General features: G+C 39.4%; 1 protein-coding gene across 2 annotated transcripts in view; it reads left to right on the top strand.

The window, feature by feature from the left end:
- The first annotated feature begins 1,636 nt into the window (after window positions 1-1,636).
- Window positions 1,637-27,929, top strand: part of ATP11C (ATPase phospholipid transporting 11C) — a 167,438-nt gene continuing 141,145 nt past the window's right edge. The window contains exons 1-2 of one of the 2 annotated variants that reach the window (XM_023521807.1): window positions 1,637-1,764; window positions 2,544-2,614. In XM_023521807.1, the coding sequence (XP_023377575.1) occupies window positions 2,588-2,614 (27 nt within the window). In that variant the 5' untranslated portion in view covers window positions 1,637-1,764; window positions 2,544-2,587. Of the gene's footprint in view, window positions 2,615-27,929 lie in introns of both variants that reach the window. The other variant, XM_023521808.1, reaches the window with a different exon arrangement.

The following is a 27,929-nucleotide window of genomic DNA, read 5'->3' as shown; positions in this document are numbered from 1 at the left end:
CATCCCCAAATATCTAAATCCATTTTCTATACCTATTTTATTGATAAGGATGCATTTTATTGATAAGCATCCTAGACTTATGCCTAGAACAAATGATAATAAGCTCTTCCACTCCCAAATTCCAGTATCTAGAACAGGGCCTGCTATCTAGTAGGTGTTCAACAAAGAATTAGTAAGTTAAATTATATTAGTTGCTGTGTTCAATAAAAAGCCAGAAAATAAACTGTACTTGAAAATAAATTTCTGAAATAGTAGACAGCAAAAGCTTAGATCCATTTTGCAATAAAAATACCCTAATATCTGATTTATATATAACAAATCTCAAAAATCATTAGGTATAGCCTCAAGTGTGAGCAATTAGACGGAACTACAATAGGGAAAGAACTAGAAACGTACCATTTTACTTCTTGGCGATTAGGACAGTTTGGGAACATACTTTAAGTCTCCTGCTTTTGTACTTCATTGGGGATGGGCTACTCACTCACAGCATCAAGTTCAAATTTCATAGGGTGTTTCTGAAGATCCTTTTGGGGTTTAGTTCATTCAGGCCGCTCCCACCCACACATCCTGGGTGTCTGCCCAAGCGGCGTGCTCTTTCTTGGCTTGTCCTGCACTTTCTCATCGACCTCTGCCTCCACTCTGGACTTTGCCCACTGGACTCTTTTGTCAGCTCCTGTAAAGTCTTCTCACATTTTAAGGTCCAGTTTAACCTTCAGCGCATTCAGGAAAGCTTCCCAAACCCCCTTTTCAGATGCAATATCGCTCCCCTCGATTTTTTGAACCTCTACTCCAGCAGCCATTACTTTCTAACGCGTTGTTTCTGTATGCGGGTATTCCAGATACCCGTACTAGGCTGCGGCCACCCTGTTCGGGAGGTCTTTTAAGCAGTCGCTACGTCCAGCCCCTAGCACGGGGCCTGGTACAAAGAAAATGCCCAGTAAAGATTTGAAGTGAGTTGGAACCCCTGAGGGGAAAAGGAGAAGAGCCTGTGGTTAGTAGTAAAGGCCCTTCACGACCTAAGGGGAGTCCCGTGATGTAGCTGGACACTGTCCCCAGCTCTAGACTGGCAGAATTTGGGGCAGCTGAAAGTTCTGATAAATGTCTTTGAACTCCCTTTATTTAGTTCTCCCTTACTTTCACGGAGGAATGTGAAAGTTCTTCAACAGCCTCGCGGGAAGCCGTAAAGGGCGGTGCAAACTGGGTGAGGTGGAGGTTGGGATGCCCAGTCTCTTGGCAAGTCTAGACTGAACTTTCATATTTCATTCTTAATCTTTCGCAAATTCCAGTTATAAACTAGGGGCCAGACCATGTAGACGGTTTCACAATGTTCGCGCCCTAGGAAAGGCTGCCAGCATTCAGGGCTTTACTTTATTTATCGCTCTCGCATTTCCTACCACAGGGAATCTACCGAGCACTCCTGGCCTTCACATCTGGTGTTAACAACTACGGTTCAGCCCGGCGGTCTCGGCCGCTTCCTCCTTCAACCCTCTGGGCAAACCCTATACGAGCGAACGGGGGAGCTCCCGGCCCACAGTACAAGGCGGAATCTGGGCACGATTGGACTACAACTCCCAGGTTGCTCCGGGAGAAGTGCGGGGGGAGGGGTGGGGTTTGAGATTAGGCGGCGGGTGGCAGGGAAATCCCGCCCCGCTGCGCAGCAGCAAAGACACAAAGCCTGACTTTACAACCTCATAGAGAAAGTGGAAGTAAGACGGCTTAGGTGGGAGGCAGGAAGAAAAAAAGAACCAGTGGAAGGACAGACACGTAGGTGGGAGGAGGTGATGGTAGCGGGGAGACCTGCGCCTTTCCAGATGAGGAGGGGGCGGCTTTCATAACTAGTGCCCCGCCCCGCCCGCGCCGATCGTCTCCACAGTGCCCTGCCGTCTTCGCTCAGAGCCTGGCTGCCTCGTGGGCTCCGGGCGGGCCGATAGGCGGCACTGTGGTTCCCTAGACCCGGTGCGGGACGAAAGCGCGGGGCGGCGCGGCCGCCGCGGACCGCGGAGGGGCCGCAAGCGAAGAGGCTCCGCGGAAGAGTTAGGGCCGGGGCAGGGGAGGCTGTGACTCTCGACCCGGCCAGGGGAGTAGTGCCGGGCTGAGGTTTGGTGAGGCGCGGGGTGAATCGGAGAGTCCCCCCGTTCCCCGAGTGGGGCGGAAACACGCGGGCTGACCAGCGGAGAGGGCGGACGGTGGCACCGTGAGGGGGAAGAGTGCAGACCGCGGGGGGCCAAGCCCGGCCCTGGAGGAGAAATAGGGACGCCCCTTCCCCGCAGGAGGAGCCTAGAGCTCCTCCGCCTTCCCTCCCCCGCGCGTCGGGTTCGCCTTCTCGTTGGGCTGTGGCAACGCGGCGGTTCCGGGGCCAGATAAGGGGGAGCGACGGGGTCGCCGCCCCTAGGACGGGCGGGCCGTGAGGGAGGCGGGGCGGGGGCAGAACGCAGAGCCGAGGAGGGCGGCGGCGTAGGGCGGGTGGCGGGGCAGCCTGCCTCTCGTGCGCTTCGCGCCGCCGGCCCACGCCGCAGTGTGTTCTGTGGACGGCACCTTCCCAGACAGCCCGGCAGAGCCCAGCTCGGCGCCCCCAGCCTTGGACGCGATGTACCGCCGGAGCTTTCATCGCTTTGTAAGTATAGTCGCTGCGGCTCCAGGCGGGCTGGTTCGCCGGCTCGTCAGCCCCTCCTCTGGGTCCCTCTGAACAGTTTTCTGAGGAGATAAGTGCATCTGTGGGAGACACCACCACCACCCCCTTCCCTGAAACACGCTGTCCCGGCGTCCAGGGTGGGGAGGCAGGTAAGGCTCTCAGAGCCCCCCACCCCGGACAATTTAAGTAGAGCTTCCCGAGGCCGTTACAAACTCCGCCTCAGACGAGGGGCCGCCTCGGGCTGAATGGCGGACAGACCCAGGGGCCCCTCGGTTTGCCAATTAGTCGAAGATGGCGTTTTATTATCAGGGAGGTAGCTTTCTTTTGTTTCCTCAGCCGCGAGCACGTGGAGGTAAACGTAGACCTGTCTCCGTGGCCCAAAAAAGAGACCCGGGGGGCTGAGGGGGCGGGAGGCGAGGGCAGAACTCAGCCTTGCCTGGGGCGCGGGAGGCCGGCTGAAGACCGGAGGCCGTGCAAACTTCGGAGATCCAGTCTAAAAAGCTCACCTTTAGGGAGGGGCTGATAAAAGCTTGGGTAATTGTCAGGATGGGCTGGATGGATGTGGAGACGCCAGGAGGCGGTACTGGCGCTGTTGAGCGCCGCGTCTGAAGCCTCGCGGAGCACTAACGCCCCATACATTAAACCCCTGGGAGAAGGCAGGCTGCGGCTGGACTCCTGTGCTCACGTTTACCCCCTTCCAAGTCGCCAGAACGAGGAATGTCTTTCCATGGGAGTTGAGCATAGGGAAAAGCGATTTCTGCCTGTTGACTTTTTTGAGTAACCTGTTTTACTCCTAGAGGGTACATTAAAAATGGAGCAAAACAGGGACCATGACTTATGTGCTGCTATTTGTAGTAACTTTCTTAATTGCAAGATGAGGTGGCGGGAATAGGATTTTATTTCTGCCGATTTTTCTGTCGTTAGGAAAAATGGTTGATTGTTGTGCCGTGCCCCTGAACCCCTTACCGTATAGGTTTGAGAACTTGTCGATTTGGTTCTTTTAATGCGATTATTCTTAATCAAAGCATCGCTGACATTTTCATGCGGCGCATGATTTTGCTCTCTTTTTTTTTTCTGCATTGGAAACTTTCACAAATGTACCCTGGCTAAAAGAAAATTGTACATTCTTTCTTCAGGATGTTATTATCATAAGAGTGCTACATTAATGTTTTCCTAAATGTTTACCTTATGCAGAAACATGTCTTATGAAATTGGAGCAGATTACCTGTGGCACAGCATTACAGATTGTACCTATCAAGGATCTTGAAATCCATAGGAATTGTCTTGTACTGGATGCTTTGCTAAAGCATGTGACTAAAATTGGTTTCTCACATTTAACCTGAGAAGGTATAAGAGCATTGTACTTCGTAATTCTATTTCACATAGATTCTTGTGATTTTGGAGTGTTGTTTGGGGGTGACAAAAAGGGAAAGGTGACAAAGAGCTAATTGTAATATTTGGGAAAATGATAATCTTTTCACATGGCACTCTTGTGATGGAAAACAAAACTGGACTCCGGTTCGTAATAAATTCATTAGCTCAAAATTAAGATATTGACATCCTTGTTTTTTTTTTTAAGGATTTGAACATTTGAAACCAAACAACCCAGATATCGGTCTTTTAAAAGCCCCGTTTGCTTTTCTTTTGCTAAGAGTGATCTGCATTGTATGAGTATAGTAATTAAGCATTGCTGGCCCGGGACGCCAGGACATAGCAGTAGAATTTGTAGCCGTTCTTGAATTGAGGTGCCAGCCTTCAGGTTTGAGGCTAGTACTTTGCATCCCAGACCAAGATCTCTGCAGAGGATCACTTAAGCTCACAGTGAAATGAGCTTTGACCTCATTGTTTTAACTGGAATACCCAACTGCTCACATTTTCCTGAGCAACCATGACTATGGTAAGTCTCAGGAACTTGTACCAGTGCAGTAAACTGGAAGGTGCTCAGGAGTTGTATCAGCCCTAGATCTAAGGCAAGGAATTAATCTGCAAACCATTGGATTGAATGTGAAACATGCTATGGAATACTCATTGCTAAAATATGACTTCAAAATTTGCAAGGGGGGGGCAGATTTTATCTCCCTAGATCTGTAAGCCACATGTCCTCATATAATTGGCCTGGTAGGGATTTGAGGAGGCACTTCCATTTAAATCACTAGAAGGCTACCATTCATTTAAGATTTAGGTTGGACTTTTGAGATTTGCACAGCAGTGTAGGTATAGTCCAGTTGTGTGCTGTTTTATGATTGCTTTTATATTTCAGAGACAGGGCTATGAATTCTTACCAAAATTAAGTGGGTTTTTTTGTGTACCTAAAGTCTGAAATTGACTTTGAATGTGAAATAAATTACAATGGTGGTGGTGTTTGTCACTGAAAACTAGATGCTACATGTTAGGACAGGGCTTTACATTTTAAACCTGACATGGCAAGTAAATGTCTCTTGGGAGCATCATCATCTGTGGCTTAGTAGTGTTTGCTGAATGGTTTTAAAAAGGCCACTTATTTCCCCAGGATCTCCAATTTCAAGCTCAAAGAAATAGTGATTCATTGTATATTTTAAAGACATGGCCTTGATGTCTTTGCCATTAATAATTGCCTTCTTTCCCTTCTGAAGAATTATGATTTCCCTTTTGACAGTTTTGAAGTAGAAAGAAATTGGTGGATTTGGTGTAGGATTTTAGGATTTAGGCATGTAAGGGGTGTCTTAAAAGGTTTGAGTTGGATGCCTTTGAGTATAATAAAAGCACTGCCTATTCCCAGTCAACATCTCCATTCTCCATAAATATAATAAATAAATAATAGCTTTGTCTATACAATTAATTTCCTTTAAAGATATGTTTAATTGGAAGTCTGGACTAGCTGAGACTTAGGGTCAGGGACTTTTATGTTATCTTGTCTTTTACTCTTCATAACGTTCTTAGTGATAGCAGTAGCATTTTCACGGGGATTTAAAGGTTTAACGAGAGTCTAAACAAGAATTTCCCCCTTTTTGACTTATTAAATTATTTCATGCTGAATGATGTGTAAAATGGGAAATCTATTTAGGAATGAATTACTGTTAAAATAAACATTATTATTTATTAAATAACCTGAAAACAAGTATTTATCTTCTTTTCCTGATCTGCCTCGTATGGATTAAGCAACATAAAACTCTGTATATCTTCTAAATAGCTTATATAAGGATTTATCATTTGCTCCTTCTGTTTATGATTATTACTCATAATTCAACCCTTTAGTGGGTAATATCGAGTACAAATCATGTACTTTCTAGTGCTCTTAATGAACTTTTAGCAGAGGTGAGATTCAGCAGGTGATGCTAGCCATTTCCATACTGCTACAGTTGTCCAAATGAGCTCCTTTCCTCACCCAGTTGACCCCCAGCAAGCTTCTGGGAGAACCATAACTAATCCTCCTGTGTCCGGATGCTATGTGAAGAACTAGTCCTTGAGTGAATTCACGTACTGAGTGACAGAAAGAAATCAAGGCTGACTGCTTGTCTAACATGGTTGATTAGTTCTCCCAAAGAGGGTGAAAACATGGGACACAAAATAAAAATACTGTTTTTTCATAGAGGCAGTGGAATTTCCTGTACATCTGTAATGCTTTATACGGATTAAGCTTTTGAGTCTGGAATTCTTGAGTTTGGGGATTATTTTCTGGTTTGGTGGAGGAAGCTTCTGGGCTTCCATATGTGAATTAGGTACTGTTTTCAAGTTTATTTCCGTTCACTTAACACTTAACCTTCTTGGCCTGGTGTAAGGGTAGATCAGTAGTGAATGTAAAACAAACATGAGCACGATTGCAGCTTATGTTAACACTACTGCAGTTTAATGATGAATGAATGCTCAGCACTGCAGATAAGAGTGTGGGATGCCCTATGCCAGCACGTTGGCAGATGGCCCAATTACTGCCGTGTATGGACAGATTGCTGGTTTGGCTGACTTCTTGATTTTCTGTGGTTTATAGATAATGTTGGACCATGGATATCCAGATTTAGGAGGTTAATCTGTATTTCTGAAATAGATTGTCATCAATTTTTTGCCCCATATTTAGTTAATAGATTATGGGGAAATTGATGGTCTACCCTGTTAAAGCAAATGTTATTTTTGTGTGTGTGTGTGTGTGTGTGTGTGTGTGCGCGCGTGCACGTGCGCACGCGCACGCGTGTGTGTTTAAGGCTCCTCTTTATATGTTGTCTTAAAGTATGATGGTGCCTGTATTTTCCTAGTCTCTTCTTCACCTGGGTCTTCTTGGGAAAATGAGAATAGTTTTCTTAATAATGATCTTGCAGCTAGTATAGCCTCAAGTAAACAGTAGATGCTAAATAAATACTTGCTGAACTGTTTTGAATAAATACTTGCTGAACTGTTTTTTCAACTGTTTTGAACTGAATTGGTAACAGTCTGAGTCAGTAATAACAGTTGAAAAATGAACAGTTGAGTAAGCAGCTACCAAGAAGTTTATGCATTTCAGACTGGGCTACTCTTAAGTGCACAGCACTGAAAATAAGTTTTTTTCAGTGAACAAAGGGCCATACTATGTTTATTCTAAATGAGAAAAAAATATTTTTATGCCCATTTAAAAATCAGAAAAAGTTGAACATTTACTTAAGGCTGTTATCTCGATTGGCCAGAAATATTACCTTTAGCACCCTCCCCTTTCTTGCTCATTCGTAGAACTATGACATACTGTCCTCAACTTCTAAAATTGTAAGCAGGTTCATATTTTATTAATTTGTGCATAAGTTTATATTTTCTGTTGCCACCAGCACATCAAATCTTTTTTTTTTTTTTGAAAACCAAAGCTACAGTGTTAACTCTCCAAGAGCTGTATATCTTTTGACTTTCCGTGGTAAGTGTTCATTATTTGGATTCAGGATACCACTTAGTATTTGGTGCTGGGAATGTAGTATACCAGCGGCCCCCAACCTTTTTGGCATCAGGGACTAGTGCCTGATGATCTGAGGTGGAGCTGAAGTGATGATGCTGGCACTGGGGAGCAGCTGCAAATACAGATGAAGCTTTGCTCACCTGCCCCTCACTTGCTGTTCAGCCCGGTTCCTAACAGGCCACAGGCTGGTACTGGTCCATGGCCCAGGGTTCGAGAACCCCTGTAGTATATTTTCTCTTCTGTTTGCATCCAGTTGCCATCAGCTACCTGTAGTGACAAGGCAGAGCAAACCAGAGGAACTGAAGAGTTGGAGATATTTGGAAGCAATTTTGTTGTGAAAAGAGGCTCAACCTTGTTAAAAGAGATAGTGCAAATCCTAGCTCTGCCATTTACTATCCACCTTGGGAAAGTGGGCATTGTAGTTAATACACTCAAAAGTATTTCTCAAAATATGGTCCTTGGACTACTTGCATGAGAATCATCTGGGTTGCTTATTATAAATACAGGTTCCTGGGCCTCAAACCTACTTAATCCAAGTCTTAGGTGATAGGTCTCAGGAAATTGCATTTCCAGCAAGCACTTTAGATGGTTCTTCGGTTCACTAAAATTTGAGAACGCCCATATACAATAAACATTGCAATATTTATTTTCCTTGTACACTGTTCACCTCTCTGAACTTTATAGAATGAACAGAATAATACCTACTTCTCAGGTTCATTGGAAAGATGTTTGGGAGACTACTCAACACTACCAGTTGTATCCCCATGGTTTACTGACAGAACTCACAGGACTCAGCATATAGTTGCACTCACAGCCATGATTTATTACAGCAAAAAGATAGAAAGCAAAATCAGCAAAGGGAAAATGTGCATGGGCCCAAGTTGGGAGGAAACCAGGTATGTCTTCCAACAGTCCTGTCCCACTGGAGTAACACAGATTGTGCTTAATTCTTCCATCAATGAGTGACAACTTGTATGACATGCTTTCTACCAGGGAAGCTCATCAGAGACTTAGTGCCCAGGGTTTTTATTGGAAGTTGGTTACATAGACACCCTATACCTGTTATGACCCAAAATTCTAGACTCCACAAAGGAAAACAGGTATTTAGCTTAAACCACATTGTTTGCACAAACAGTTTAGGCACAGCAAGCTACTCTTACCAGAGACATGGGAACCTTCCAGAAATCCAAGTCCCCAGACATCAGGGTACCAACCTTGCAAACAAAGGTTTTTAAGAATAGCAGTCTCAGGCGTGCTATGTTAACACTCTCCTACACACTGTTTTGAAACATTGATATTTTTCAATGAGGGGAAATGACTTGCCTATCGTCATTAAGCTAACCAGCAAAGCTGAGACTGAGACCTCTAGCAATCACCATCTCCAATTCATTGCTGCACACAACAATGCTTCTGGATTACGGGTCATTTCTTTTCATATTGTTGAATGCATTCACTATTTGTCACTTGCAAGCAGAAGAGCAGCCTGCCTTTTAATATTGCCTGCCGATGGTAAACTGATGCACCCAGTAGGGGAGCCATGAAGTATTGATGTTTCTGCCAGTTTAGCGTCAACACTTGCTGGTTTCCTCTTTGGAGCATCACCAAGTTCGTGGATTTTAATTTTTTGACTTTTGGACTTTTATTATTGTCCCCACCCATCCTTGTTCCATCTATTTACCCGTAGTCCCAACACATTTGCATTATTACTTCATCCTACTTTGTACTTGGCTAGCTGTTAGCTCATAGGTAGCCGATTTAAATTCTTTTGGGTAACATAATTCCAAAGAGCAGGTGTCAAGGATGACTATATAGGAAAAAGTACCAAAAGAAAAAAAAAATGAAATTCTTGGATTAACAAATGGATTTTATAGCAATATTTATAAATATTGTTTTGTTCTAGGATTTTGTTTTGTTTTGTTTTATAGTCATGGAAAACCCCAAGGGTATCTCTCTGGTTATTAAGTGCAAGCTCCATTTTTCACTGTTATCTAACAGGGAAACTAGTAATTCTTTTATGATTTGGACAAGAATAAATCAGGAAATCATACTGGAAGATGCAGTAATCCTACAAATGAACAAGGAGCAAAAACCAAGAGGGAACTGTTACAAATAAGTAACAGCTCAGTACGGCAGATTATGTAAGCTACACCTGTTGTCTAAGCAGTTGGGATGTTCTTTAAGCTTCACAATTAATGTAGTTTGCACTAATATGGATTAAGGGATCTATAGTATAATTCATAATTTGGCTTCTTTTCTGGAAACATTCGTATGGATCACAAGCTTCCTTTGAATACTCATGCCTTACTTGGTGCTATAGAGGTATGTAAGGCACAGCCCTGCTCTCCAGTAGCTTGCAGTCATTAGACAGCACAACTCACAGGATCAACCTCCTCATGAAGGAACAGGTAATCAGCGCTGTTCTTTTGAAGGCACACACAGTAAGTGCAGCAGATATTCAGAAGAGGGCACTGACTCTTACTCTGGCCCTATTGGCTGGGGAGGGGATTTATAGAGAAGGTAGCATGTGAACTGAGTGGTAGGGAACCCACAGGATTGAAGTTTATGGGATTTCAAAGAATGAACAACCTTATTATAGGAGGAGGCAATTACTCAAGCAATCAGATAGAGTTATTGCTTTTGCACTTAGAACAGGGGAACCAGTCAATTTAGAGGGCATAGGTTTCAACTCTAAATGCAGCAGAAATACCGAAACCTTGATCTTCAATGCCTTATGTTTGCTGTGGTGAAATTTAGACTTTAAAAAAGAGAGCACTAAAAATGAACATCAGGTGGCTTTCTGTCTCCACAATAGCTGTAGGAATCTTCCCATGAGTGCTTTCTGAAATCCATGACTCCAGTGATGGTGGTCCTCAATCTTATGATTTGGTGCGGGAAAAATAAGGCAGGAGCTGGGAAGAAATAAGCATTTGGGGTGCTATTTCATGATACTGCTTTATATAATATTAAATTACTGGTTATTTAGTTACCAGCTTATATAATGAGTGTACACTTATAGAAATCATTGCCAAATCCAGTGCCATGAAACTTTTCCTATGTTTTCTTCTAGTATTTTTTTTTATCATTTTAGGTCTTTCATTTAGGTCTTTAATCCATTTTGAATTGATTTTTCTGTATAGTGTAAGGTAAGGGTTCAGCTCCATTCTTTTCCATGTGGATATTTGGTTTTCCCAGTGCCACACGTTGAAAAGGCTCAGAAAGAGAGTGGCCTTGGAAACCTTGAAAAAGAACATTGGACCATCTACATAAGGGTTTATTTCTGGGCTTTCCATTTTATTCCACTGATCTATGTATCTGTCTTTATGGCAATACTATGTTATTTTCATTACTGTAGCTTTGGTAGTATGTTAAGAAATCAAAGTATGAAGCCTCCAACTTTGTTCTTTTTCAGGATTGTTTTGGTTATTCAGGGTCCCTTGAGATACTGTGTGGATTTTAGGATGGATTTTTCTACTACTGCGAAAAATCTTCCTCACTTTTTGTGTTTTATTTGTCACAGGACCTTTGTATGTACCATTTCCCTTGTCTGGTAAATGTCTCTCTTATAGTCAGTTGCCTGTACTCTTACTCATCTCTCAGAGCTCAGCTTAATCGTCACTTCCCCAAGGAAGCTGTTCCTTATCCTTACCTCAGACATTGCCAGGTTCCCAGGTTCTTATAGTACTATGATCCTTTCCTTTGCATTCTTATCACAATTAGCTTTACATTTGCATATTGTTTGCTAACTTATTTAATCTCAAGCTTTCCTCTAGTAAGTTCCGTGAAGAACAGTGACCATTTTTGCTTATTACTGCATTGCTAATGCCTCAGTGCCCGACATACAGTGTATGCTCAATAAATATTTGTTGCATGATTGAAATATAATTCTTATCTGTATTTCTCATCTTGTTTCCCATTTATAATCATACATGTTTGGAGCCTGTCTGAGAGATCAAATTGTTCAATCTTTAGACTTAACTGTTGTGTTCAGTTAAAAGAATTATTTTTGCTCATACTTTAGAAATGAAGCCATTTATTCCAGGCTCACATGCTGTGTTGTGTAACATATACAACATCATATATTTTTCATTATGTTTTTAGGTATTTAACATTCTCTGATATGGTTAATAACTTTTTATATTGAGCATTTAACTATATTATAATGAGCATCACTATTGTTGTATATACATTTATTTTCAACATTGATTTGAGAATTTGCTATTATACTTTGAAAGTACTCACTTCACTGTAAATAACATGAAGTATTTACTTATTAAAGTATTTCTTATTTTGTCTTTTTGATAACTTTTTTCTACATATATTACAAATACTTGATTTTTTAAATTTAAAAAAAGTTATATAGAGGTCTAAGTACTTTTAATGTTATTTTTATGAGTTTTTTGCAGTTTTGCTGGTTACCAGATATTCAGAAATGATAGTGGTGTCTCATTTAAGCCCTTACTACAAGAGGATGGAAATAATCTATCATTTTATATGGATCAGAATTTGAAATGGGATTTGTCTGTGTGCAGAACTAATTATTCCAGTCAGTATCTTGGATTACTGATCCATGGTTTCATTGATATATTGCAGGTTTGTGGAATTGGTTTAGTTGTAAGTTGGCTTTGCCTTCTTACCATTATAATAATAGCTAACCGCAGAGTGGTAATTTCCTGTCACTGTTTTAAGTGCTTTACAAGCATTAGTTCATTATACACATTTGATTATGATATTTAGGTTCTCCAGAGAAACAGAACCAATAGCGTGTGTGTTTTTATATGTGTGTGTTATATGCGTGTAATATATATACACACACACACATATATATATGTATAGAGATAGATATAAATACCTATTTAATATGCTTAATATTATTTATATGTGTACATATATATATATATATAAATAAATTTCTTCTACATATCTGTAAAGAAACTTCTTATAAGGAATTGGCTCACATGATTATGGAGGTTGACAAGTTCCAAGATCTGCAGTCAGCAAGGTAGGGACCCAGGAAAGCCAATGGTATAGTTTCAGTGAGAGTGGGAAGGAAGGCCTGAGAACCTGGAGAGCTGATGATGTACTTTCAGTCTGAGGGCTAGCAGCAGGAACCAATGTTTCAGTTCAAGTCTGAGGGCAGGTTAAATTGATGTCTTAGCTCAAAAGCAGGAGGAATTCCCCTTTACTCAGAAGAAGGTCAGTATTTTTGTTCTCTTTAGGCCTTTAGCTGATTTGGTGAGGTCTACTCACATTGTGGAGGGCAATCTGCATGCTCTAATTTACTCTGTTTACCTGTTCACATGTTAATCTCATCCAGAAATACCCTCACAGACATACCCAGAATGTTTGACCAAAATAGCTGGGCACTATGTGGCCCACTAAGGATGATACATAAAGTTAACCATTATATTAGGTCCTAGGATCATGTGAAGACCCGTGAGCAAATCTAAAGTGTGTATAGACCAGGAATGGATGACCTTACCATAAATAACTATAGTTTGCTAGCCTTCTCATCTATAAGATGAAAGGTTTAGACTGCTACGTCGTCAGAAAGGCTCAGCAAGTCCTAGAACTTGTAAGGGATCATAGAGACCAACGGTCCCCAACCTTTTTGGCACCAGGGACCAGTGCTCTTATGAGAATCTAATGCCTGTTGATAGCTGAGGTGGTGAAGCTGGCGCTGGGGAGTGGCTGCAAATACAAATGAAGCTTCCCTCACCTGCCTGCCGCTCACCTTCTGCTATGTGGCCTGATTCCTAACAGGCCACAGATAGGTACCCATCCATGGCTGAAGGGTTAGGGACCCCTGGTAGAGACCGTTTAATCATACAGTCTCTTCATTTCACATTTGAGGAAACAGTCAGAGGGCAAGTGAATTGTCTAAGATTGTTCAGTGAATGGGAGTTCAGAAATATGGAATTCAAGATCAGCTGTGCACCCTATGTCTTCAGTTTCCTCTTCTGTGAATCATGAAGGTCCCTAGGTCATCTGTATTTAAGTTTTTTTTCCCAGCTTTATAATTTTGTACTATATGTTTAGGCTTAATAGTCTAGCAGTAAAATTTTTTGACTATTTCTATCAGGTTTTGTTGTTTTTTTTTTAAATTTGTTATTCTTCAGATCTCCATCTCTTGATTGGTCATTTGACTATATAATCTGCCCTAAACTTGTTTCCCCTTTAATAGTAATGAGTGTGAACTAAATTGTGTATGAATGGGAACAATGACAAACTTAAGTGGTGTTCGAGTTATTCATGGGCTTTTAATAGTGGTTGTGCTTTTTGGTTTTACACCAACCTGAATGATGGGAGGGGCCGCATGTGGACTCATTCCTTTGTTAGTACTATGTTCTAGACTTAAACCCAACTCCGATTATATTAACCTCTTAACTAACAGCTTTAATGGAGGAGAGCATTTTTGGTGATGCTACAATATGATGGGCAGGCTTCCTGGAGAGCATCACCACTGTCGTCTTTGTCAGTGGCCACCTGACATTATTTCTCAAAGACAGTTACTCATCTCTGCTCTAGAACACAGCTGCACAATGGTAGATAGAGAAGCAGCTCTTGGATTGGCTGAGTGACAGTTGCTAGGAGACAGTAGGGGGCAGTAAGTAGACAATTCATATGTATATATTTGAGAACCAATAGTATTGTGGAACAGAATTGGATGCTTGCTATGTTTTATTATAGCTAATGATTCAACCAGAGGATAATAGCTATAGCAAGGGAGTAGTTTGATGAAATGGAATTCTATAAATAAAATCTATTTTAAAAGTCATAATCATTTATTAACTTAGATTAGACCCTAGACTTTGATGAGAAGTATCAGTAGAATATGTATCCCTGTTTTAAAAAGTAAGGCAGTGCTATTAAAATATTCTTATGCAAGTTTAGACATATTACTTATCAAAGATACCAATGAAGGAAATGTCAAAAGCAAATACAATGAAACCAGGTCAGAAGACATATTACTGGATTTATTGACTCCATGTTTGGAATCAATAATTTAAGTTGTCATGAAATTCAGGTGGCATCAACAAATGTCTCTGGTTCCTAATATATACCTAGCATTGTGGAAGATTTTTGAAGTATGAGACTGAAAACTTATCTGTTAGGGTGCCCCCCACTAACCAGAAGTATAGCCTTAGGGAAATCACTTTCTTATTAAAACCTAATACTCAGTGCGTATAGAAGAATACATATAAAATTTAGGTATGATAATAAAATGAACACCCATGCATCTGCCACCTAACTTTAGAATTAAAACATTACCAATGTAATTCTACCTATGTGCTACTTCCTTATCTCACCTCTCTGCCTCCCCCAACCCTGTAACCATTAATTTTATTTCTGAGTCATTCTATTGCTTTAAAAAATAACTTTAACTCATGTGTGCAAGCCTAGATCATATATTAGTTTTCTTATTTTGAGCTTTATAGAAATAGTAGTTTTTTTTTCTTACTCAACATTATATTCCTAAGATTCTTTATAAGAGTTTATGTAGCTATAGTTCATTCATTGTCTCTGCTGAATATTTCACTTTGAGAATATAAATTTATCTATTCTTCCGTTGATAGACATTTAGGTGGTTTGCAGATTTTTTTTTCTCTGTTATGAACAGAATATATGTCTTTTGGTATATATTTATAAAAAGGGTTTTCCCCTCTGTGTAGGTATTCATACGCACATACAAACACTCACACTCAGGCATATGTATAGGAAGACACACATATAATGACAGGTCTTGAAGTGTACAACTTTACAAGAGGAGGTGATATTGTTCTTCAAAGTGGTTTTACCAATATACATTCCCACTAACAATGTATGAGTTCCCATTGCTTCATATTTTTCAACCTTTGGTATTGTCTGACTTCTTACTTTTGCCAATTCTGTGATTACTAAAGAAGTTAAGCATCTTTGCATGTTTTGGGGCCAGTTATATTTCCCCTCTGAAATGCTTGTTCTGTCTTTTAACTATTTACTATTGAGTTGTTTATCCTTCTCATACTGGTTTATAATTAATTATGAGTCCTTTTCATATTCAGAGTATTAATCTTTTGTTGGTTATATTTGTCGCAAGTATCTTAGTTTGTGGCTTGTCCTTTTACCTTTTTTTTGGAGTCTTCTAAACAAATTATTAATTTTAATATAGCTAAAATTTTTGGTCTTTTTCTTAATGGTTAGTGCTTTTATATATCTTGTTTAAACAGTCCTTCCCTATGCCAGAGTTGGAAAGCTGGTCTCCTTTTTCTTTTTTCTAAAAGTGTTAAAGTTTAGCAAATTATTTTCTGAGCCTCATTTTCAGATCTATAAAATGCAGGAGTTGAACTAGGTGTTCTGTAACAACCTTTTACTCTTTGACATTATGACCTTAAAGTACACTGAAAATATGTGGAGATATTTTCAGAGATCGCAGTGTTCTTTTAGTAATCTCCCCCACCATGAAGTTTGGTATTTACTCCTACTTCTCTTTCATTTTCTCAGCCTCCTCTTCCTTCCTGTTTTTTTTTTCCCAGAAAAGTAACCAGTTGAATTACGTAGCATTCTAGAGTTTCTATGTTGAAGCAGTGTTTTTTAATTGAAATTTGGATTGAGATAATTGTAGCTATGCAAGAAATAATAGAAGTCCTATATACACTTTATCTAGTTTCTTCCAATGGTAACATCTTGCAAAACTGTAGTATAATGTCACAACCAGAATATTGACATTGATAACATCCACTGATCAGATTTCTCCTGATATACTTGTACTCATTTGTGTTTGTGTGTATGCGTTTAGTTCTATGCAGTTTTATCCCATGTGTAGGTTTTATATATCTACCACCACAGACAAGATTCAGAAGGAAACGACATTTTTTAAAAACAGCATTTTTAAAAGTCTATGTCACTGAGTACCTCCAGAGTGTTCCAGAGTGCCCAGTTTGTCTGGTGCCCACAGTTCTAGAGGGTCACTTCAGATTACATAATCCAGAAGCATATTGATGGCCTGAAGCCTTGACCTGAGAGATAAGAGGAACTTTGGTCTTTGGGTCTGAGGTTCTGAGAGGACAGTTGGCATGTCCACAAAATATAATAATCATTTATTTGGAATTGTATATGCTCATACGAACCTGCATTTGAGACATCCTGGTAAAAGCTGCTGTTGGTCCATCCTACCAATAGCAGTCATTCAAATTCCACCTGATTGTTAGCAACTAAAAACTAGTAGTGGAAAGGAGGAATGATAATCCTTCTAAGAAAACAAAGGTATGCCAGAATATCCATCGGTTTATAGCTCTATAAATAGAAATTTACATTATCCTCAGATTGGTAGTCAAGGACATTTGAAGACTGCATTTATGGAGAGCTACATGTGCTTTAACTCATGTCTACCTCAAAATAATTTAAAAACACTCATCATCTTTAATGCAATCATTTATTCACTGCTTTATTGACTTCTTATGACTGGCCAAGCACTATGCTAAGCAATGGGGACCGAGTGGTGAACATAGTCAAGTGGTTTGCGTCCTTATGGGACTTATAATCTATTTACTGTTAAAAATAAGCCAAAAATTATAATTATTCATTTTTATAAGTTAAGAATAAAGAATAGAAACATAGCAGAAATAGAGTCTATTTTTGATAGGGTGGCCAGCAAGTTCCATCTGAGGAAATGATGTTTAAGCAGATAACTGAAGGACTACTTTTTTTTTTCTTCAAAATTAAGGGACATTTTATTAATGTTGTTAAAAAGAAACAACAGACCCAAAATGGAGTCACTCTTGCTAAGCCCCACTAAGACTTAATTACCAATCTAATTGCAGTTAGGGATTCTCCCAGAAGTGGAATTTTAAACTAATCAGTCTGGAATTTCTTGGTTAGCACTGGTGAGATAATCTGCTGGATAAGACCCCCTGCCTTCCCCTAAGAGAAGGTGACTTTACCTGAAATAATCCACTTTTAAATTTCTTGTCTCAAACTTTTTCTGCCTTTAAAAATCTTGCATTTTGTATAACTCCTCTGAGTGCACTTCCAGTTGCTATATGAGATGCTGCCCCATTCATTAATTGCTTAATAAGCCCAATTAGATCTTCAGATTTACTGAGTTGACTTTTTTTTCCAATTTAATTTTATTATTAGTTTCAAGTATACAGTACATTGGTTAGACATTTATATAGTTTCTGACTTTTGCTCTTTAACAGAGTCAAGGTCATGAAAGACAAACACTGAGGTGTTGTCCCACACTAAGAGACTAAGGAGACCTGACAGTTAAGTGGCGATGTGAAATCCTAGATTGGATCCTGGGTTAGAAAAAGAACATTAGTGAGACAGTTGGTGAAATCCAAATGACTTTTATAAATTAGATAACAGTATTGTAGCAATGTTATTTCCATGATTTCAATTCTGGTACTCTTATTATGAAAAATATTAACATTTGGGGAATCTGGGTGAAAGTTTATGGGAGATCTTTATGTATATATTTATGTATTTGCAACTTTTTTGTTAGTCTTAAATTATTTCAAAAAGAAAAGTTAAGAAAATAAAAATAATTATTTATGATTGATTAAAAATAGAATTCAGTGAGGGACTGCTTCTACAAAGGGGGTTGGGAGTAGATAGTGGAACCAGCTTGTTCAAAGGCTCTTAGTTGAGCAAGAGCCAGGCACTTTGGGAAACTGAAATGAAGGTAAGTGGAGCTGAAGGGCAAATGCAATGGAGGGAAGGGGAAGATGGCAGGGAAAGAAGTATAAGAACTTTTGGTGCACTGTCTTGGGAACAACTTGGATATTATGATCCGAACTTCTTTAAGCCACAAAGGCGATTTGGAGATATGGAAGAGTAACAGTGAAGTTGTCCATTTAATCAATTCACAAATATTTATCAAGTGTCCTACCATGTGTCAGGCACTGTTCTACTTGCTAGGGATGCACTGATAAGTAAAACAGACAAAAATCTCTGTCCCCATGGACCTTACATTTTAATGCAGGAGGGTGTTGTTAGGGTAGAAGGTAAACTGATATAACAAAGAACTCCAAAATACAGTGGCCAGGAAAGATGTTTGTCTTTGTGGCATGTAATAGCCCAGGGCAAGGAGCCAGCCTCTATCCCATGAGATTATTCAGAGTCCCAGGCTAGTGGAGCAGTTCTGCCTTCCTCAGCATTTGGTTTTCAAGTTCTAGCCAGCTAGAAGGAAAGAGGGGTCCAGGGCAAGCTTCTTTAGGAACATGACCAGGAAGTTTCATACATCAATATTACATATACCTTTGGAGAAATCAGTTAACGTGGTCCTCCCTAGCCACAAGAGATACAGGGAAGTGTCGTTTTTAGCTGAAAAGCCAGGTAGGTGCTCAAGAAGAAAGGATGAACAGATTTTGGCAGACAACCAGTAGACAGGGAGACAGACAACAAACAAGATAAATAATTGAAATATCTTCTATGCTAGTGATAAAGGGAAAATAAGGCAAGGAAGGAGGATAGGAAGTATCAGGTGATGAAGGTTGCAATTTTTCATAAGGTGACAAAGGAAGGGCTCCCTGAAAAGGTGCCATGTGAATAAAGCCTTGAATGAAGTCTGTGAGCAAGAAATGCCCTTCTGAGTTGTTAGGAGGCCTACCATTACGCAGAGTCGGTTTTCACATGCTTGAATCTTAGATCTTGTCTGAAGGTATTTGGTTAGTGGAATGGTACCATTATGCCACAGTTTCATTTAGAGCAAGCAGTACTAGAAGGCCTTAAACAATGAATACTGGGTTGATGAATTATAATGCTGTAACCTGGACTGAGGCATCTTTCTGAGAGATTTTGGACTGAAAGATTTTCTCTTGACTCTTTGATAGTTGATAAGCTTAGCTCCCTAAGAGGGGAGGAACTAAGATTCTTCTGCAACTCTCAGTTCAGAGTGTTGCACATTCTTGTTTTATAGTTTTGTTGTTTTTGTTTTTTTTCTCTCAGGGAGTTGATTTTTTCTAAGGATGGGCATTATTTCTGATCTGAGTCTGCTATAGAACTCTGGTTAATTTCAGTCAGCTGTTTTAAGGATGTAGCAACATAAAAAAAGAAGTATTTTCATGTTCACTCATGGTCATCTAAATCTTGCTTAGTTTGGCCTTCCAATTACAACAAGCAATACTTTCTAGCCCTTCACTATTTTCTTTAATTATATTTGAGTGCTGCTTTAAGTATATTTCAATGTAAAATACATAATCACCTTTTTCTACTCCTGCATCACTTTTTTTTTTTTTAAGGACAACTCCTTTGCTTAATAGGGAAAAAAAGAAGTGGATTTTCTGCCAATTTTTTCTCTAATGCCCTTTCCCACATTCAACACCACTGGGTTTGGATACGTAGATTGTCTCTGGGATTTTTTATTGTTGTAGTAATCATTGTCTTTCATTAGAGAACTTACAGTTTATAAAGGAGGATACGATACATAGATATATAACAATACAAGGCAGAAGGTGATAAGTGCCATGAAATAGATAAAAATAAAATTGTTCTTATAGTTCACAGACTGCAGAATATGATGAATAACTCTGTCAGTCTTTGCTTCCACAACTGCGAAAGGAGACAATAAGGTTAACTTTGAGCTTAATATATAATGCTCTCAAAAAGAATTTTCCTTTCTTGGAAAAGGGAAGTATTTGATTTGTCGTCCTACTGTTTAAGTATTTTTGTGAATCTATCCTTTTGAAAGTGCTGATAAGATACATTTTTTGCCTCTCATGCTACACCACAGAGAAAAACTCAAGTCTGACCGGAAAAGCATCACTGGTCACTTCACAACATTTTACAGTCTTGGAAGTTACCCTTGAATTTTTCTTCCTGTCGCTCAGTCCACCTTACCCAGTCTTTCACCAAATCCTGAAGATTATGCTTTTTGAATATTTTTTGGATCCATTCTTAATCCATCTCTGCAAAGCTGCTAGACCGATTTTTTAAAAACATACATTAATTTAAGTCAGCTTCATGCTAAGACGCCCTAGTGGTTTCCCTCACAGTGAAAGTAGGGTTTAAACTCCTTACCATGCCTACCAGCTCTGCCTGCCTGTGCATCAACATCTACTACTGCCTCTTGTCTTGTACACTGCAATTCCACTGGTTCCGCCTTCCTACTGCACATTGCTCCCACTGTATGGAAGCCTGTCCCCAAGGACCCCATTTCTATTCCTCCAAAACTAAGCTCAAGCACCACTTCCTTAAGGAAGCCTTCCGTTCACCCCTACTCAGGTCAGACCACCCAGTCTCACAGGGTCTCATAGTACCTTTTACTTCTCTTACATAGGTCTTTCTGTAATTATAATTAATTATCCATCTTGGAACTAATTATTAGTTGCCTCCCCTTCTAGAACAAGATTTAAAGACCAGCGCTTTTATGTATTTACTGCTCTATACTCAGATCTAGTATCTAGTATGGTGCAGGGCACTGGAATCAATGCTCAAAAAAAATACTTGTTGCTAAAGAAAAAGCAGAAATTTCCCAAATCATGTAAATTTGGGTTTGGTATGTTGTTTTTTTTTTTTTTTTATGTTGTTGGAATGTTACAAAAGACAAGTATCAAAGACAAGTATCTTCAATACCTGGGAGCTATTAAAAACATACTTCTCTGGCCTCTGATTCAGACCTGTTGCATCAGCAACTCTGGAGGTGAGGTCTGGCACTCTGTTGTACCAGACCAACCAACCAGGTGATGCTGATGCGTAATGTGTGAAAACCAGTGTTCTATAAAAATATTGACTGAGGGTTAACTCGGGCTAAGTAAAGCGTGAACTTCATTTTAAATCCACTTTCTTTTTTTTTTTTCCCAGAGACTCATAACATAATTTATTTACTACTATAGGGTACAAGATACCCTGTGGTAGCTCTTATGCGCAGATCCCTCACCCAGACATGCTGGTGTGCAGTTTGGGTGTTTTCTGTTGAGTTTTAGATGTTCAGCTTATTGTTGTTTCAAGGGGAGAGATCTGGGGACGTCTCTCACTCTGCCATGTTTCTGACATCACTCCCTAAACCCAATTTCAAAATTAAGTACATTGTTTCTGACCAACAGTGGGTAATAAACTACTATTCAGTCTCTCCCCTCCTTCCTTTTTTATCATTTGATGTCTTCAGATGTCAACTGAAATGTAAGCAAGGTCTGCTTGATTAGTCAACCAACTTTAAAAATTACATAGCCCTTTCAGCCTTTATCCCACTGAATCTAACTTTTATCTACTTCCATCCAAACCCAGGAAATGATTATAAAACTGATAATGCCCATGATTCCAGGGTTGGAGCACTTTGTTTTTTAATTTTTTAAATGTTTATTATACAGAGTCAAAACTATTTTTTGCTAAAGCTTAAGTTGTTGTCGTTTCTAGATTTATATCTAAAGCATTTGAAGCATTACTGAGGTTTGGATGCACATAATCTTTGCTATCTTTGGATTCCAGGGCTGTGCTATACCATCACTCTGTTTTTGCTGATTGACTACATTATTAAAGGTCACTCATCCTCAGTTTTGCCATTGACTTTACATTTGCTCCATGTTTGATTCAAGGACACTTTTGACAAAACCATTCCCTCCTCATGACTATTAGGTGATCCATAGGAAATTAATTGCAGGTTTCTTTCTCACACAACAGATGCCCAAGTTTCATTGATTCTCTTATACCTGTTTAGAAGCACAGAATTTGAGTGGAGAAGGGAGGTATCCAAGAAACAAATTTTAAATATTTTTTAAAACTTTTTAGAGTATTTTTCGATTTACAAAAAAGTTACAAAGATAGCACAATAAGTTTTCATATGCCCCACATGCAGTTTCCCATATTATTAACATCTTGCACTAATAATGTACATTTGTCACAATCAGTGAACCAATATTGATACATTATTATTAATTACAGCCCATACTTTGTTTGGATTTCCTCATGTTCCCATTAATGTAATTTTCCTATTCTAGGATCCTATCCAAGATAACACATCACATTTAGTTATTATATCTCCTTGGACTCCTCTTGGCTGTGACAGGTTCTCAAACTTTCCTTATTTTAAATGATGTTGACAGTTTTGAGAAGTACTGGTCAGGTGTCTTGTAGAATGTCCCTCAGTTGAGATTTCTCTGTTTTTTTCTTTTTCCATGATTAGACTGAGGCTATTGAGTTTTGGGAGGAAGACTGGAGTGGTGAAGTGCCATTTTTACCACACCACATTAAGAGTGCATATTATCCATATAACTTATCTCTGTTGGTGTTGACCTTAATCACCTGTCTTTACTAGTGTTTACCAGATTTCTGCACTGTAAAGTTAATTTTTTCCTCCTTTCCATACTGTACTCTTTGGAAACAAGGCACTAAGTACAGCTGAAGATATTGTTCTTTAAATGTAAGATTCCATGTTTTCTTACTGAGCAGGACCTTCTTCTCATTTTTTGGTATCTCCTTTTTAAGTTTTACTTTAATTAGGAGATAAGTATATGCATTTGACATGTTTCAAATGTTTATTTAAATTGTGAAGTTTATTCGGCTGAAGGGATTTAAAATTAAAATGAATATTTTCGTGAATATTTGTTCTGGAGCAGTTAAGGGAACCTAATATATTTTTGCAAATACTCCTGTCTCCAGCTATTGCCCATATGTACTCTTATTTTTCAGCCTCCAAACCTCTGTTTGTTTGCCTGTAGCTGCTCTTAGAATTTAATTGCCTGCTAGCTAAAAACCTCTTTGAAAACATTTGAATATATAGAGTGGCCCAGAATTTTTTTGCTTGGCAAGAACTCACTTGCTAAAATGGTTTTTAATATGTTTGTACCTCTCTGCTGTGCTTCTTTTGCCAGAATAGATGCAGCCGTTAAGATTTGCTTGTCTTCTTAACTCCTTTCTTAATATCTCATGATACTGTGACTGAGCTATTGATCTGAAGGGATAATGACAACTCCGAATGTGTTTTTTGCAGGTTTTGATATTTTAAGAACTGAGAGCTTTGAAAAAGAACATTGCTTTACTTCACATAAACTTGGGGCTTCTTCAATCTAAATAATATACAGCATATGTCACAAAGAAGGTTCATTCCTAGAAATCACCAGATTCAAAAGAAGCAAAGAATGAGGGAGAAAGAATTATTAGCAAGTGACAGTATTTGCTCAAAGACTGCTGACCAGGGTCAGCGCCATGGACACATTGTCCCCAGCAGCCCCACTCACTCTTTACCTACCCCATCCTTAATTCATGTCCTTGGCACCTAACAAAACTTAAAGCACTTCTTAGGAAGATTGTTCCCAAAGGAAAGGCACACAGAAAGTAAACAGATAACTATTTGATTCCAGGTGACTATTGTTAAGTAATTTAAATCACATTCTTCAAATGTTATTGCAACTCAGTTATTTATGATTTGCCAGTTATTAGACTTTCTCACCTTCTCTTTTCACTTATTTATATTCAGAAATAACAGTGAAAAATATTTCCCTAAATGAGACCCTTTCTATTCTCCCAGCTTTCATATAAGTACAAAGGATTATATAGATATTATGGATCAAGCAACCTCTTATTTACATTCCTGCAAGTGATAGTCACAGTAACAGATGAAGATCTGAAAGTACTAGCAAAAGAAGTCATCAGCACATTTTGTGTTGAGATTTGTTAGGGAGTTTCGATATCAAGGAATGAGTATGTCACACAACAGATGAGCCTCTAGGATGAATTTTATTAATTTTCCACAGCAGCAAAATCTTATAATCAGATGGTGATGATTGAGGCTTTCTCTTACTTTGGAGTTGGATGTGATCCAAATTGTATAACCTCTAGTGGATTTCCATTCTGTTATGTATCGAAGAACATATGTGCAGATGGAAAGAGATTTTTCTATTGGGCTGTGTGTGAACTCCATGGAAAGGGTTAAAAATTAGGAGTGAATGCATTTAATTGAATTTGCTTCCCACCTAATGATGGGCATATCTCCCAGATTTGCTGACGCTGCAAACATGGAAGGAGCAGAGGCATCTGGATTTCATTGCTGGCTTTGCCACTAGTTTGTTGTTTTATGCAACTTTGCTCAATGGTTCTCAGGTTTTTATCTGTACAGTGGGAGTAGATAGGCCAAAGCATTGTTTAAACCCCTCAAGACCTTCTGAGTCTGTGGTTCAAAATGGGAAATAAGAGTAGCAATATGGGCTGTCTTCCCAGTTACATGTTATGATCATATGCTACATTAGGAAAAAATGTGATAGGAATCTAATCGTCCCATAACATGGTTTATATATAGTTGGGGACATGGGTCTTGACCAAGGAAGAAATGTCAAATTATTATGTTTTCTAGATATGGCTACAAATATAAAAATGAACAAAATATAAATGAATAGGTTTCTGGGTAATACCTAAGGGCCATAGAGCTTTTTAAAATATGTATTCTGGATTTGAGAAATGGGTAGTGTATGGAGAAAAGTGAGGAGAGATGTCTATACACTGAATTGCATATTCTTCTTTCCTGATCCTTCCACTTGACAGACTCTCTTTTTTTCTTTCATTGATATTCTTTGAACAACTCTTTTCTGTTTATGGTCTTGCCTCATGCTGTCTGATGTTGGGAGGGCTGTGAGGGCCTTCTGGCTTTTATGTCTTCACAGTAATCCAGTGGACAGAGTTGGGGCAGATCAGCCCTGAATGAGGCTTTGGGCCCCAACCTATCCTGCGTTGGGGAGAATTTCAGGAACCTCAGGCTGCTAGCTCAGCAGATCAGCATGTATGCTATTCTCATTTTGACTTTTGTGTGCTTACTTAGGTTTTTGTGAGGCTGCTTTTGCTTACTTCCTTGTGATTAAGAACGGTCTTGTATTTCTGTGCCAGAAACTGGGCCCTGTCCTGTTTTTCACCTGTGAAGTCCTTGAACAGTGGTTGGTGCCCTGGTTTCTCCAAGCTTAGGAATATGCTTTCTTTTAGCCAGGAACTTAAGCTCTGCCTAGATGCCTGCTTGTGATTGGGACTTTGCAGCTCATTGTTGTTCACTAATTGCTTTTTACCAGATTTCCTTGCTATTGTATTCTGTCTGCTTTCTCCATGCTGAGTATCGTGTTGCTCACTGCTCACCTGCTTGGACCTCTGCCTATTGCTACCCACTCTCCTTTTCCAGTTATACGCTCTTGCCTACTTGGAATTTCTCCAAGACCTTGCTTCTAGGCCTACCTTCATACACCTGACATTCTCTTCCTCCGATATGGAGGGGTCTGTGTAGACTACAGGGCCTGATCTACTGAACTGCCTGCCTTCAGAAGCTTAATTATGATGGTTAGTGGTTTCCTTTCTCTGGGGCCATTATTAAAAAAATGTACTATTAGCTTCTGGCTGACTTAGTTCATTATTTCCTGATCTTATAAACTGACCTGTTGACATTTTTATTGGACCATTTTTGTCTTTCTTTAGAACAAATCTTACACCCCATTTTCAGCCACTTGTTACTTTCTCAAGGGAGTGGCCAAGAATCATAAAATCTTCACATTGGAAGATTTCCAAAGGTATCCACTTCAGCTTTCCATGTGATGGGTGGCTTACCAACTCCCAAAATAACACATCAGTCATATTTTCCAACAGTTCTCAATTGGTTTCTTGGGCCTAAACTATCAGTTAATTAATTTATTTGTTCAGTCAGTCAGCACGGTTACTGAACATCTGTTAGCCAGGGACTGCGTGTGTGTGTGTGTGTGTGTGTGTGTGTCGTGTGTCTGTGTGTGTGTGTGTCGTGTGTCTGTGTGTGTGTCCATTACTGTCATTAGGGAGCTGCTACTCTGGTGGGGGAGGTGAATAGAGAAATAATCACAGTCACTAACTAGAGACATGCAGTGGGCAGAAAAATGGGTCATTTTTTCTGCATGACTTAAAGTTTCTTCTTGAAGGAGCTCCTCAATTAACACCAACTTTATGGTACTCCCATCAGCTTTTCAACTACCTGAAAAAGAGAGAGAGGAAACTCCTCATCTCCTTTCTGCCTCTGTCTATCCTTGACTTGCCCTTGGAATCATCTTTCTAAATGCAAATCTTAGTTTCTTACTTCCGTTAATAGGCTTTGCATTGTCTACTCCACAAACTGACAGCTAATTTTTAGGCACAACTTACAAAGCTCTCAACCTGAGTCATGCCTCCCTCTCTAGTTTCATTATGTACCATTTTCCATCAGGCTGTCAGTACCCCAGAATTTTGTGCAATTTCTGGGCTATATCATGCTTACTCATACTTAGATTGCATATGCTGTTCCTGCTACCTGGAATGACTGCCAGTCTTGTTTTCCTGGTGAACTCTGGGTGCTGAGAACTTGATGGAAAATGGCATTCAAGGAGGAATAAATCACAGTTGTAACTTTCCTCTTCCATTAAGGTGCCCTCCAGCCTGTTAGCTGTTATTGGACTTTAAACACCCCCACCCCTGCCCACCAGAAGATTGTAAGCTATCGTAGACCAAGCAGTTATCTCTGTGTCTTCAGCCTTAACACAGAGCCTGGCCCAGAATGAGCAGTCGATAAATATTTGTTGGAGCCCCTTTTGTGGCTCGGGTGTGACCTTAAAGCAGTGTTCAGCATTTGATATCGTTCCCTCACTGCCTGAATTCAGGACAGTTCTTGAATCTTCCCTTCACTATCCTCTGCACCACTGTAGATCGTTTCCTTGTTATATACAAGTGGTTTGGAAAACTCACTTGTATTCTGAAGTATTTGGGCATATTACATCCCTAGTTTATTGAAGTATTTGTCTTTATTGCCATCAAAATTGCTATTTCTGTGAAGGGATTTGGGGAATTTTATAAACAATTGAATGACCATTTCTTCCCAACTGCTCATTATTTTTTAAACTTCAGTAGTACATTTCTCATTCAAATCTAGCTTTTAATTCACAATGTCATCATGTCTTTTCTCTTATATTTCTTTAGGAGGACAGTCCTGAAGAATTTCAATATGGAGTCAGCAAGATTTGGGTTTTAATTTTTGGCTGTGTAATTTGTTTGCTGTGAAAATTTGGGTAATTTACTTAATTTTGAGAAACTTCAGTTATCTTTTCTGTAAACAGGTTGTAATCATACCTCAGAAAGTAAGGGATACATTAATCTTGTACAATGCTAGCCATAATGCTGAGAGATATGGACATTTGTCTTTGTCTCCAATGTGATTTAATCTTGTATTCACTCACATTTCAATTTGTTAATGACATCAAATGAGAAAGGTTTTTTTTTCTTTTGTAAATTCTGTAATTAGTAATAAATTCCTTAAGAGGAAAAATGTCTAGCATCCAAAGATACTGAAGGAAGCACATTTGGTTTATTTCTTTTTCAATAAAACGTTACCATATGAATGTTGTCCAGTAGTAATTCCCTCAAAAAAGTTCTGGCAGCAAACTATCAGAAAATTTAATCACATTGGCTGAAGAGATTGGTTTTGTTAAAACTGTTGACCACTTTTATCATAAATTATTTATATAT

This window comes from Pteropus vampyrus, unplaced genomic scaffold (assembly GCF_000151845.1).
Source record: "Pteropus vampyrus isolate Shadow unplaced genomic scaffold, Pvam_2.0 Scaffold318, whole genome shotgun sequence".
Classification (NCBI taxonomy): Eukaryota; Metazoa; Chordata; class Mammalia; order Chiroptera; family Pteropodidae; genus Pteropus; species Pteropus vampyrus.
This window is presented reverse-complemented; position numbering and strand designations above follow the sequence as displayed.